This window comes from Triticum urartu, chromosome 3 (assembly GCF_003073215.2).
Source record: "Triticum urartu cultivar G1812 chromosome 3, Tu2.1, whole genome shotgun sequence".
NCBI classification, from domain to species: Eukaryota; Viridiplantae; Streptophyta; class Magnoliopsida; order Poales; family Poaceae; genus Triticum; species Triticum urartu.
In genome coordinates, this window is record NC_053024.1 from 566352939 (window position 1) to 566366777 (window position 13839).

Below are 13839 nucleotides of genomic sequence, written 5' to 3' on the forward strand. Positions count from 1 at the left end.
ACTGGCACGGGCAAGCAGCGATGTCTAGAGCAAGAGATGAAAACTTGGGTTCAGGAGGCCGTCACCGAGTCATCTATAGATTGGTTATATTCAGATTCATTTGATTTTGATTTTCTTTTGTTGCATGAGGTCAGAGTCCACAGCTAGGGAAGAGTCGTCAGATGACAATTGAAGTAGGGATCTGCCCCTTTCAATACTACTACTACTACCAAATTCACCGGTGCTACATATAAACATTGCGAAGCTTAGAACTAGATGGCCCTAAGAAACTACTCCAGCTATGCTCCAGCTGTGTCATATCAAGAAACAAAAAGGAAGAAGTGTCCCTGGCCTAGGCACCTATGGAGCACACCCATGAGAAAATAAACAAATTCAGGCAAACAAAAAAAAAACGAACAGAGCACACAACCATGAGAAGATAAGCCTGAAGTACATTTATTTAGTGCACAATAACCTGGATAAACCATACTGCCATACTGGTGGCACATACAAACCATGGTGAAGGACAACTTGCATCAACACACCGATGCAAATTCAAATGTCTCGGATGTAAAAGTGCATCAAACACAGATGCCTCACGCGACTACTAGCAATTCAAATGGTCTTAGATGTGACAATACCAAGTATACGACAACTTCCAGGCTTCGGTGACAGCACACGAGCATTTGTGTGTTGCCTAAAATCCGTGAATCTTGATGCTCTCTTTCTTTGCAAGTCCAGCCTAACCAAACAGAAATTGCCACCCAAATTTAGAAGATGTATGCACAACAGTCAATATGTATGACAATATAAAATAGCATCGTAAATTACCTGAACTAGGAAAGTAGCAACATTTTTACGCTGATCACCTTGGAGTTGGATGACCTGGAAATATAGAAGATAACTCATCAGCATATATACCTTTACATTAGAGAACTTTGATTCAACAAAATAGGAGAACCTCGCTGTACCTGGCCTAGTTCTGGATCCTGGACTACAGTACCATTACAGCAGAATTCCTTTTTGAGATCCTTGAGAATCTTGTTGTAGCTGTAATCTTTCTTCAAGCCCTGAACAGTAGTCAGACTCTTTCTTCCGTTGCGCTGCTGGACACGCACATGCACATAGTTCTTTGATCCAGCACCAGCGCCGGAGTCCTCAGCATTTGCCTCAGCAAACGGATCTACAAAGAAGATGCGAAGTCAACTTCTCGGTAGAAGGTATAATAGGCAAGGCAGCCAGAGGATTCACAAATCAGTGTTAGACTGTAGGACAAACCAAAAATTACATGTTTCTGTGACATAGATATCTGTGAACACACATCTTCAGAATACAGATAAGATATGCATTAGTACCACCTCTAGAGAAGGTTAGGAAAAGCTCTTGTCCAGCATGATAAATATGTATACAACAACTAACTCATAATCAACTAGATGTGGTATTCTGTTAGTTGATAGAACTAGATATTGAGAACAATCTATTAGGTAATTTAGGGTAAGAGAGAACGTAAGTAAAGACAATCTATAGGTTATTTATAGGCAAAACAAATGATCCATGTTTCTGTAATATAGTGATCTGTGCCTGTGCATCTTTATTAATGCAGACAAGCTATGTACCTGTGCCTCTAGGGAAGGTTAGCAAAAGCTCTTGTCCAGCATGATACATATATGTAGCTATATAACAACTTATAATCTAGTGATAATGGTATGCTGTTGGTTACTGAGATTAGATATTGAGAACAGTCTATAGGTTAATTCAGGGAAGAGGGAACGTAAAGAAACACAATCTACAGGTTAAGGACTCAAATTGCTATAGATTGGCAGGTGTGATTCCCTAATGAAGAGATAATGAAATGAGTGCATACCAAAAGCAGTTGGAACCTGGACGTCGAGATCAGACATGAACTTGTTGTTTGGTTTGATTGGCCCCAAACAAACGAGGCTCTATTTATTGTCTTGATGTGTGAGCTGCAAAACATCCCAAACAATTACAAACCGTCCAGCAATACGTTAATTCTGAAATTTCAACATTCATTCTGAGAAGAGTATAAGCTAGAACTGAGCCACTGATATGCAATAGTTCCTAGATAGTAGGATATTACTAGGTGCTGACAGAAGTTGCATCTGAATTTCTTCTTAAGAAGACCTCTATTAAGTTATTATCATTATAGCTGATGAAATTTAAGAAATTCAGAGTTATAGTCACGAAATATCTAAGGCAGATATAGTCACGCAATACGGAGGGTACTCAGGGCATGTACAATGGTGCTATCTTAGGAGTGCCACGTAGGATAAATGATGAGGTGGAGGAGAGAGAACTTGTAAGAAAAGGCTTGTCTTCTCTTATTTAAGATAAGACAAGAGATGATCTCTTAGCACAATTTGTCTCACCATGTTTTAAGGAATTGCTAGTTATTGAAGATAAGGCTAAGATATAACTCATTGTAGACATACTTTTTTGTCATCTCTAAATTACATGCAAGACTTAAGATAAGACTGTCTTATCAACCATTGTACATGCCCTCAACAGTACAACATCGAATTAAGTGCACAGGACATTCAGCATAAAAAACGAGGGACGGTGTGCAAAACGCAAGCACAAGCCCCATCCTTGGTCACTTCCAAAATCCACATAGAAAGTAGAAGACCATACAAAGTAATTTACCTCCTTATTAACTACCAAGGGAGAACCTAAAATCAGCCCACAAATTTCCTAAATCACAAACAGCATGTTCCAAAATTGATCGTTCTAGACGCATCACGAAATATCTAAACCAGCCCACAATCACATACGCCGACAACAAAAAACAAGGCACTTATCTAAACTGCTCGCACGAACAGATCGGTTCAAATCGCGCCCGCAAACCTAAGCGAATCCCCAATATCAAACGCCCGATTTCCAGAAAACCGGCCTACCAGGTGAGGAAACCAACCGATTGGGGCCAAAAATCGGCACACCAACAAATCAACCCAACAGCCCCATTGAGATCTGGTCGGCTCGGAGCGAGATTGGGAGCGGGCGATCAGACGGCGCAACCGCAACAACCGATCGCGAGACGGAGTCAACCGCTAGAAATCGAACCCCGGGGGAGCACGGAAACGTCGAATCGGCCGACGGGGGGGAGGGCGAGGAGAGGGGGGAATCACCTTGTTCGGTGGAGAGAACCGCGGACGGCGAATGGGGGAGGAGCGGGGGAGGAGGAGAAACGCAGCACGGGACGAGACGACTTGACCTCGGCTCGGGGGAAATATCTGTCTCCTCTCCTCTCTCTCCTTCCGCCCCGGTTCCACCACCGTCGGTTATAAAGGAGCACGCCGCGTATAAATTAGGCGGACCGACGATTAAACGTGGGGAGAGGATATTCGGTCCGTCGGTTCTACGCTAAATTTAGCCTTGCCGTCGGTTCAGGCCCATTAGCGGCAGATGGAGTTGTAATCTTGTCCTGTTAGTTTTGCTGGGCCCTGATTCTTAGGCGTCAACCTTGCCTAATCACAAATTAGTCAGAGGTTTGTCTCAAAAAAAAACAAATTAGTCAGAGGTACCCGTTCGAGATTAAAAAAACCTTTTCCAAAGTGCACATGTTTCCCTCTAAAAAAAGTGCATATATGTAAATGCCTCTGGTGACAACACTTTTTTTAAGAAAATTGTGAACCGTTTTAAACTCATGACTTTTTAAGAAGCAATCATAAATATTTTTCAAAAATTCACGAACATTTTTCGTATTTGCGAACACTTTTCAAATTCATGAACATCTTTTTATAATCATGGATATTTTTTTAAATCCATGGACATTTTTTTGTTTCACCAAAAAAATTTAAATTTGCAGAAAAGAACCCATGTAGAGTTTTTTCATGTGCTTTCCTTAGTTTTGGATTGACAAGTACGACACACATCCCGTATGATAAAATAGGCCCAAACAATAGAAGCACAAAAAGCGCACGTCTGTGTCCCTTGGCTCTAGCGACCCGAAGGCGCTCCGCTAGGATTTGTCATGCCTCTCATCGGCGGCGCCGCCGATCCGGCACGTCTTTTGTGGTTCTAGGACAATGGAGGCGCTGTTTTAGGTGTTTTTTTATTAGTTTTTTTGCCATGCTCAAGAAGACGAGTTGGCGTGACTTTTTAAAGATGGATCAAGGTTATCCCCGCCTAGCCCCCGTCCTGGCGGTGCTTCTACCGTCGTCGGAGGGCGTGTGGAGGTGTGTCTCCGGCTAATTTCGTGAGATTCGGTTGGCGTTTGTCTTCGGTGGATCCGTTTGGAATCGGTCTTCGTTTGTATGCGTATGTGTGCCTACATGTTGCATCATTCTGATCTACACTTCTCTTCATCGACGGTGGTCGCTATTATGGTGTGCTGGTTCTATGGGGTCTTTCCAATGGTCTACTATAATAAGGTTTGTCGGCTCCGACGAGGGAGGGGCAATGATGACGACGTGCCTTCGGCTTGCTCCAATTCTTGTAGTCGTCACTAGGTGGTCTGCGGACCTAGATATAATTTTTACTTCTGTTTTTTATACTCCTTGACAATTGATGAATAAATCAGAAGTTTTCTCAAAGAAAAAAAGAAGTGTGAAAAAAGGCCTACAACACTACAGGACGATGACACATAAGAAATGTACGAGAACCGCCAAACATAAAAAAGAACAGAGATGGTGGAGAGGGGGAAACAAGACAATACAAATAAGGATGACATCACCTAGATGTGCAATAACTATTTCACATCTAGATGAGCCCTAGAAGCACTAAGTAAAAAAAATATAAATTTTTTAATTCTCATATGGATGAGAATTAACAAAGTCTCATCTAACTTCTATATCATTTAATTTTACGTGAAGATTGGTGCTGATATAACATGGGCACAAATGCACATCAGCACACATTTGTCTGCACAAGTCTAAAAGTTGACAAAGTTACTCAACGTTGATTATATTTTTAACAATCCATATTTCAATATAACAACAAACAAAACAATTTTTTTTGGTAGTATACGACCAGTGACTGGTTACGAAAATTGACCATCAATCTCCAAGTGCTTTCCTGGCAAATGCGTCATTGACTATACCAATAAAATCCACGCCATTTTGGTGAAACGAGCCGTATGATGCAGACATGAAACACCACTTTATCATTTATGTAAGATGCATATCATTCTCAAAATCGAGACTTACACAGAATTGATATTGTCAGGTTCGTCTTTTAAAGCACTTCTTATCATGATTTTTTTGCGGCGAATTCTTATCATGAATTTGTAACCATTTAAACATTTGTAAGCATTAAATATTTGTTTAATACGTATCTGTTTAAATTTGTAACCATTAAACAGATATTAAACAAATCAAAGTCAGAGCTCATATTTACACTGTCAGAATACACTTGGTAATTCTTTAAAAGAGGCTTGAATTGCCAAAACGTCTTGTATTTAAAAACAGATGGTGTATTTAGGAATGGAAGAGAAACAAAAGATCAGCAGGCTGCAGTGACGTCTCCAAGATAACAGTGGAAGAGCTGGCACTACGTATGGCATGGATGGTCGACGCACTAGTCAAGTCAATCTTCTCCCCTGAAGAGATGGAAGAGATGCTCCCTCATCAGGAAGTCAATGTTCTACGGATCGCTCACAGCCACGGGTGATGGACCCGTACAATCGTATGCAGCGCCGAGGAAAAGGAAAGGCATACAAAACCCGCCGCCGATTGAGAACCACCGCACCTTCAATACGCGCACGAGACCATCCGGAGGGCCCTTGATTGGATTCCCTGTCTGAACGGAGCCCTGCGCTGTTCTTCCCTACAGCAACCGGCAGCATCTTCTGGGACTTCGTTGCCTGCACTGCACGCCACACGTTTTTGTCTTCATTAGTTCTTGTAGAGAAGATGATATGAATTCATTTATTTGCTTAACATGCGAATGAACAAATTGAAAAACCGTGCTTCGGGAGAGGGAAAATAAGTGCAATATTACAGGTTTGAAATGGGAGAATGCTGGAGCGGGGAGAAACGCAACGCGTTTCAGCTGAGCTAGTTCCAGGGAACTTCATGGAGGAAATTGGCGTCGATAGCCGAAAGATTGGATTCATGCGAACTGAGCCTGTATCTTTGACCTTCCTTTCTGCACATGGACAATCAATTAGTCATCATCATACAGGACAGAGGCTAACAGGCCTATAAATACCATTACCTGTTGTTGGATCATATCAGCAAGTGCTTCCATACCAACATGGATTTCCACTCTTCCCCTCGGCGTTTTCCGGCTTACCTCCTACTATGCTTATGCCTTATGATAAACATAAGCAGAGGGTATGGATCTCAAAAGGTATGGCCAATTCATCACCCTGCATTTTATGGCATAGTGTTGGTTCTGTTCGATGCTAAGATATGTTTTATGTTCCTCTCCACGCATAGCTGTACATCGTTTACCTGGGAGAGAAGAAACATGATGACCCTTCTCTGGTAACATCTTCGCACCATGACATGCTCACCACCATTCTTGGAAGGTAAACCTCAGAACAAGCTTCCTATCTTTCCGAGTTTGGTTCTGATCTTCTGAATGGCAATATACATTTAGAGGACAGAGTATTTCGTTCGACAATTCCGAGAAAGGCTGCCGTTTTATTTTTCCTCATCACTTGCTGATTTGTTTCAGCAAGGAAGATGCGTTGGCCTCCATCACTTACAGCTACAAGCATGGCTTCTCCGGCTTCGCGGCGATGTTAACAGATGACCAAGCACAAGATCTTGGAGGTGGGCCAAGTTTACTACAAAAATTGCTTCGCTAATTCTCTGATGGTCTAACACTATCCTGTTAAGATAACCGAATTGGAGAATTCAATCCTGATGCATGATCCTTTCTTCTGAAGAAAGAAACGTATTTGGTGATTATTATTTGCTCATTAGTTAAGCTGTTTATCTTTCTAATCATCGATATGAGTTCGAGGGTGGGCAGTCATATGGTTCTTATTCCCGTTTTGTGGAAACCTACTCCGGATCAATGTATGGTCTCTTTTCTGCAATACAACTTATTTGTAGTTGTACACTCATTTTAGTATGAAGCTGCACATCTGCAGTAGCCTTACGATCCTGCCTGATTATTATTTCAATTTTTCCTATTTCTTAGGTGACTGAAAAATAACTACTTTTAAGTCACTGCTGAGAATTGTCCAATCAAACTTCAGAATTCGTGAAAGGGTAAAATAAGGGGCGAGAAAATTTTGATCTTGGGACTATCAGTAGTTAACTGAGAAGCAGACAATTTCTTTCTCGGGTTATGAGGATCCTTTCTTTTTGTTACTCTGTGATGTATACACCACATATACATAACTAACTGGCGGCTTCTGATTTAGAATTTTAGTTCCTCATGTATATTTTTGACATGTTCAGAGCTACCTGAAGTTATCAGCGTTACTCCAAATCAGCATCATGACTTGATGACCACAAGAAGTTGGGATTTCCTTGGCATGAACCTGGACCATCAGCCACCCAGTAAACTTCTGCAGAGGAGCAAATATGGAGAAGATGTAATTATCGGGATAGTTGACACTGGTCAGTCCTTCATTGCTAACAAGTTAAATTAGAGAAAAAAATCTTCACCAAGCAAATTCCTGCTAAAACACTGCAAATGCAATTGATGCAGGGATCTGGCCTGAATCAAGAAGCTTCAGCGACGAAGGATACGGACCAGTACCGTCACGATGGAAGGGTGTGTGTCAGCTGGGGCAGGCCTGGAACAGCACCAACTGCAGCAGGAAAATCATAGGCGCACGGTACTATCCTGCGGGTCTGGACAAGGCTGACCAAGCGAACAATTACATGTCGGCACGGGACATTAATGGGCACGGGACACACACCGCATCCACAGCAGCCGGTGCAATAGTAGAGGGGGTCAGCCTCCATGGCCTGGCAGCAGGGGTGGCACGGGGTGGTGCGCCCCGAGCGCGCCTTGCAGTGTACAAGGTTGCATTCGAGGGCCCGAAGAAGGTGCAGCTTGCTAGTGCCGCGCTGCTAGCAGCTCTGGATGATGCGATTCATGATGGAGTTGACATCCTATCCCTATCAGTCCAATATAATGACAATTCATTTGGTTCACTCCATGCAGTCCAGAAGGGTATTACCGTTGTTTATGGCGCGGGAAATAGCGGGCCTAGACCACAAGTCATTTCTAACACAGCCCCTTGGGTCATCACAGTCGCAACGAGCAAGATCGACCGGTCTTTTCCAACTGCCATTACCCTTGGAAACAATCAAACCATCGTGGTATGCACAAACATGATCTTTGTTAGAATCCTGGGAGGCAACTTTGCTCCACCTATCATCCTCAAACACTTACCACTCAATATTTATGCATAACTTTTCATATTTGCAGGGTCAATCACTCTATTACATGATAAAAAATGAATCCAAGAGTGGGTTCCAGCCACTTGTACAAGGTGGAAGGTGTGTCAGATGCTATTCGGTTTCTCAATTGACTACATTTATAAATAGATGTCATTTTCTGCTTAGGCATTAAGATCTGAATCCAGTTGAGCAATTATTGTGGTCTTTCTGTTTTCAGCTGCTCAATCGAGGCGCTAAATGGCACGGAAATCAACGGAAAAATTGTTCTATGCATTAAAGAAACTTTTGGCCCAACAGCAGACATTCTCCCAGACGCCATAACAAATGTTAAAAGTGGTGGGGCATTTGGTCTTATTTTCGCAATATATACCATAGATAAGCTTTTGAGCACCGAAGATTGTGTGGGCATTGCATGTGTCATTGTCGACATTGATATCGGGTTTCAAGTTGCAACATACATTGGAAGCCAAGGGTAAGAACCTATTTTGTGGCCTTCCATGCTTAGTTGCTTACAGATGTTATCTTTTATCCAGCAATTATTTAAAGACTCAATAAACTGTGCTTTAACTTGAGCAGCTCGCCCATTGCCAAGATTGAGCCAGCAAGTACTATAACAGGAAACCGAGTTCCTGCTCCAAGAGTCGCATTTTTTTCTTCAAGAGGCCCGTCCGCCAAGTACCCTACAGTTCTTAAGGTACACAAGCTAAAATGAGCGCATTCTGTTGTCCTTGCAATATATATACTATTATTCCAGAAACAATTTTCGGAAAAACACCAACTAGTAGGGATTGATCGTAAGATTTCTCTCAGAAATAGGGACGTTAAGATGATTTTGTTTGACAGGTTAGCACTACCTTCATACGGTGAAATTATCTTAATCCCATTATAACTACTTTAACAGCCTGACATAGCCGCACCAGGAGTGAACATCTTAGCAGCTACAGGAGACGGATATGTGTTCGACTCAGGGGCATCAATGTCAACCCCACATGTAGCAGGCGTCGTAGCATTGCTAAAGGCTGTACATCCTGATTGGTCTCACGCTGCCCTAAAATCAGCAATTGTTACCACTGGTAAATTCCTAAAACATTATATCCACATGAAACACTATCCTCATCAATCCACTCACACTTTCTTAACAACGATTTGCTCTTCTTTGCATGGGTAAAGCATCAACCAAGGATGAGCATGGCATGCCGATGCTAGCAGAAGCACTACCCCGGAAGGTCGCCGACCCATTCGACTATGGAGGAGGAAACATAAATCCTAATGCAGCTGCCGATCCCGGCCTTGTTTACGACATCGATCCGAGGGACTACAGCAAGTTCTTCGCTTGCACGATTCAGAAATACGCTATCTGCAACATTTCTACATCGCCGGCATATCACCTAAACCTGCCTTCCATAGCCATTCCTGAGCTAAGGGGTCCAATTAAGGTGCAGCGAGCAGTCACGAACGTTGGCGAGGTCGACGCGGTTTACCGAGCCGATATACAGTCCCCCTCAGGAGTGAGGATCAAAGTCGACCCACCAACCCTAGTCTTCAACGCGACAACGAAAGTGCACGCCTTCAAGGTCAGCATGACGCCTCTGTGGAAGGTGCAAGGCGGCTACACGTTCGGCAGCCTGACTTGGCGCAACGAGCGCCACTCGGTGAGGATCCCACTAGCAGTCCGGATCACAATCCAAGATTTCTACGCCGATGTTGCATAGTAACGAGGAATGTCATATGAAAAATAAAGATTGGTGATGTTACGGATTTTAGCATGAATCACAAGATTATTTGTAGTACTTACGATTTGTAGTTTGTACTTGAAGAAATTTGTTTGCAATAGAACACTACTGTTATTGATTTTTGTCTGAATGCTCGGTTCTCGATTTTACCCCCGACGAATCACACAACGGAAATCGCTGGAGAGAGAGGAGGATGGCTGGGACGAACCTGGCGGCGTGGGCGGCGGAGAGCCTCGCCTGATTAGCCGTGGCCAGAGCCGACACGGGAGTGGGGGTCCGCGTACGTTGACCTCCGGCCGCCGGAGTCGACGGGACTCGTTCTGGTCCCGGTATCGCCGTGCGGCTGACCTTTTTTTTAGGGGGCGCCGTGCGGCTGACGGCCATTGTTCCCCAGCCTCGTCGTTCTGATCCTGTACATGGGCCTCAATAAATTGGGCCGTGCTATCTGGATGAGACAACTTCGGCGTTGAGGCCGTTGATGTAGCGTCGAGCCACAGCGCCAACACTATGTCTCGCTTACATCGTTTTTTTCAACGCGTTTTTGGCTTTTTAAACCTTTTTTTTGTTTATTTTTTCAACACTTAGGTTTTCTACCTGTCTTCCTTAGCTTTTGGATAAAAAAATTATTTTTTTGGCACGAAAAAACATGTTTTTTTTCTTTCGCGAGAGTCACAGTTTTGCTTCTGCTAGAGACACGGTTTTGCTTTCATGGGAGTCACGGCCGTGCCTATCAGAAACGAAAAAAGATGCTTTTTTTATTTTTTATTCCTTTCGCGAGAGTTACGGTTTTGCTTTCGCGAGAGGTACGGTTGTGCTTTCGCAAGAGTCACGGCCGTGCCTCTTAGAAAAAAAAAGAAAAACGTTTTTTCTGTTCTTTTTCTTTCGCGAGAGTCACGGGTTTGCTTCCGCGAGAGGCATGGTTACGCTTTCGCGAGAGTCACGGCCGCGCCTGTCAGAAACAAAAAAATAATGTTTTATTTTTTCTTTTTCTTTCACGAGAGTCACGGTTTTGTTTCCGCGAGAAGCACGGTTATGATTTCATAAGAGGCATGGGTATGCCTCTTTCGGAAAGGGAAAAAATCGTACTTCCGGTTCAGATTTTTCATTCGGTTTTTTCCGTAAAAAAAGTTTGTCAAAACCTTTCAACATGGGATTTAGTTTTGAAGATCTAGATATGAGGAATCCAACGGTGAAAGCGATTCGAGATTTGAATGCACAGTTTAAGAGATAATTCTTTTTGAATAAATGGATCTACGAAAAAAAAGAAAACTCTCAGATTGTGATAAATGGTGCACATGCAGCGATCTTTGCAATGCATACTCCTCAATTAGTGATTTCGGCATCCATCTCGTCTGAAGCTTTCCTATGGGCTAGCCCAATAGCTTGTTACTCACTCGTCCGTTTGTGGGATTGTTTGTAGAATTTTCTTTCCTTTTTTTTCCTTTTTGGTTTTTTTATTTCTTCTTTGGTTTTTTCTCATTGTTTTATTTCTTTTTTATTTTAAGTTTCGTTTTTCTTTGCTTTCTCTTTGTTTATTTCATGGGTTTCTTCAGGTTTTTTATTTCTCATATTCCTTATTTCTTTGATTTTTTTGTTTCTTCCTTGGTTTTTTATGGTTTTATTTTTTTATCGGCTTATACTATTTTTTATTCTTGTGCACCTGTATCCTCGGTTTTTGTTTCTTTCTTTTTGTTTTTTGTTTCATTAGTATTTTTACTATGTTTGTTTGGTTTTCATCGTATATTTTACGTATACATCAAGAATATTGTTTAAAACCATGTTTAATATTTTTCAATCACAAGTTCAACATTTTTTAATACATGGTTAATATTTTTATATGAATTTTAAACATTTTTAAAATGCTTGATTAAAAGTTTATAAATACAATATTAACATTTTGTGAATACATGATTAATATTTTTCTATACACATTTAACATTTTCAAATGCTTGATTAACAAGTTTTTATATAGTATTAGAATCTTCTTAATGCATGGCCAACATTTTTTCTATACACATTTAACAGATTTCAAATGCTTAATTAACATTTTTTAATGCAAGATAAATATTTTTTAATATAATGGTCAACATTTTTTATACATATTTAACATTTTTTGAAATGCTTGATTAATATTCCAATAATTGTTTACATTTTTTTAAATGCTTGATAAACATTTTTTAAATACATGATCAAATTGTTTCATACACATCGTATTATTTTTGTATACATGAGAAACATTTTCTCTATACATGTTTGACATTTGTCAAATGCTTGGTTATCATTTTTTCAAACGTTTTATGTATAGTGTTTTTGTATATATTTCTTTAAAATATTTGAAAGTATAAAAAAGTAAACAAAGCTGAAAACAAAAACAAAGTACGTGAAAGAAAAACGAGGTTGTGGTCTCCCGTGCGCCTGGGCCGACACATTCAGGCGAGGCTTCCCTCTGTCTCGCGTGTAGCAAGACATAGAGGCGCCAGAGTCACAATCACACTCTTCAATTCCGCACCTCGCTACAATAAGTAGTTTCTTTAAGCGAAGGCAAAAATCAAGTACTCTTTTAGTTAAGAAGAAAAGAATTGACAGTCAATTAACAAAAAACCGGACAAAAGCATTCACAGTCCACCGAGCGGCACAGACAAGATAACCTACACATAACACTACAAAGAAGACCTGTCGAGGTGGCACATTGGTGTCGTCGTGTCATCGCCATCACTTCTCTCCAAGCAAGGGCGATCGCCATCCCTTCACCATGAACGAGCGACTTTGACTTCACCACATACGACTGTCAACCCAACATATGGCATAGAGGTGTGTGGAGTCACATGAACGGCTATTTTTTTCGAAAAGGGGGGCTCCCGGCCTCTGCATCAGAACGATGCATACGGCCACCTTTATAAAAATCAAATAAGTTCAACAAGGTCTTGCAGTCACATGAAGGGCTATGCCACGCACTCAAGTGTTAACAGCTCTACGTTCATCCACAAGGATAATGCTAATCTCCGTTGCTGCGTTTGCAAGCCAAGCAGGCTGTTCGCTGTTGTCCGCGTCCAATTGCTGCCATGACATGCTCAGCTTTGTTCTGCACACGGCTAATCTGTCGAAATCGAGCTTGCCGTTCCTTGATCAGCTCAATGATTTCGGTGGCTTGGTGCATGTTCCTTGACCGGCCAGCTGTCCCAGCATTGATCAATGCAACGATCTCAGCACAATCAGTCTCCACCAGTAGCGGCGCTTGGGACCAGTGCAGGGCTACTCTAAGCCCCTTCTCGCACGCCGCTAGCTCAGCTTCCAGAGGTCCATGACAGTTGAACAACCATCTACATGCAGCAAAGATTATCTGTCCTTCGTGGTCATGTAAAATCATATATACCTGCACTCGCTTCGCCCTCTGCTGCAACATAAGAGCCATCAAAGTTGAGCTTGACATGTCCCGCTGGAGGGAGCTCCTATTTGACATCACAGGGAGTAAACGAGTTGGCATATGAGTACTCGTTGTGATACATCCACTCAGGTCAGCCGGGAATTTTCCATTGGTAATGTCCGCCTGCGGGTAGTGCTTGATCATGAGCAGATAGTCCATGTGTCCACACAAAAATCGTTTAGATGCTTCAATTGGAATCATTGGCTTATCATGGGCCAGTTCATTATGCACATGGCACACACGCCAGAACACCATTGATAACTAACATGCGTTGTGTGTCATTCAGTTATTGGAGGAGCATTAGCAGCTCCGGTTCAGAATTTCTGAGCGCATCATCACGCGAAGATTCCAAACGTTTTTCATTTCATTCCAAAGG

The 13839-nt window shown here is 42.0% G+C and overlaps 2 protein-coding genes and 1 long non-coding RNA gene across 4 annotated transcripts; 1 reads left to right on the forward strand and 2 right to left on the reverse strand.

Moving 5' to 3' along the window:
* Positions 1–413: 413 nt before the first annotated feature.
* On the reverse strand, positions 414–3302 carry LOC125545035 (protein translation factor SUI1 homolog). The gene is made up of 5 exons (XM_048708883.1): positions 3126–3302; positions 1844–1946; positions 951–1162; positions 811–864; positions 414–721 (listed from the first exon to the last, which is right to left on the reverse strand). Exons 2-5 carry the CDS (start codon positions 1878–1880, stop codon positions 677–679), a joined length of 348 nt encoding a protein of 115 aa, XP_048564840.1. The 5' UTR covers positions 1881–1946; positions 3126–3302; the 3' UTR covers positions 414–676.
* A 2025-nt stretch (positions 3303–5327) lies between these two features.
* LOC125545036 lies at positions 5328–10427 on the reverse strand. 2 transcript variants are annotated; one of them, XR_007299875.1, is made up of 6 exons: positions 10248–10427; positions 7359–7462; positions 6393–6774; positions 6154–6307; positions 5938–6084; positions 5328–5805 (listed from the first exon to the last, which is right to left on the reverse strand). It is a non-coding gene; the product is annotated as an uncharacterized LOC125545036 (long non-coding RNA). The 2 variants fall into 2 exon arrangements; XR_007299874.1 differs by having other exon boundaries at positions 5328–6084.
* Positions 6168–10157, forward strand: LOC125545034 (subtilisin-like protease SBT3.8). Its single transcript, XM_048708882.1, has 10 exons — positions 6168–6288; positions 6378–6469; positions 6619–6716; positions 7353–7514; positions 7606–8225; positions 8335–8405; positions 8524–8778; positions 8883–9000; positions 9208–9379; positions 9477–10157. Exons 1-10 carry the CDS (start codon positions 6193–6195, stop codon positions 10016–10018), a joined length of 2226 nt encoding a protein of 741 aa, XP_048564839.1. The 5' UTR covers positions 6168–6192; the 3' UTR covers positions 10019–10157.
* Positions 10428–13839: the final 3412 nt, after the last annotated feature.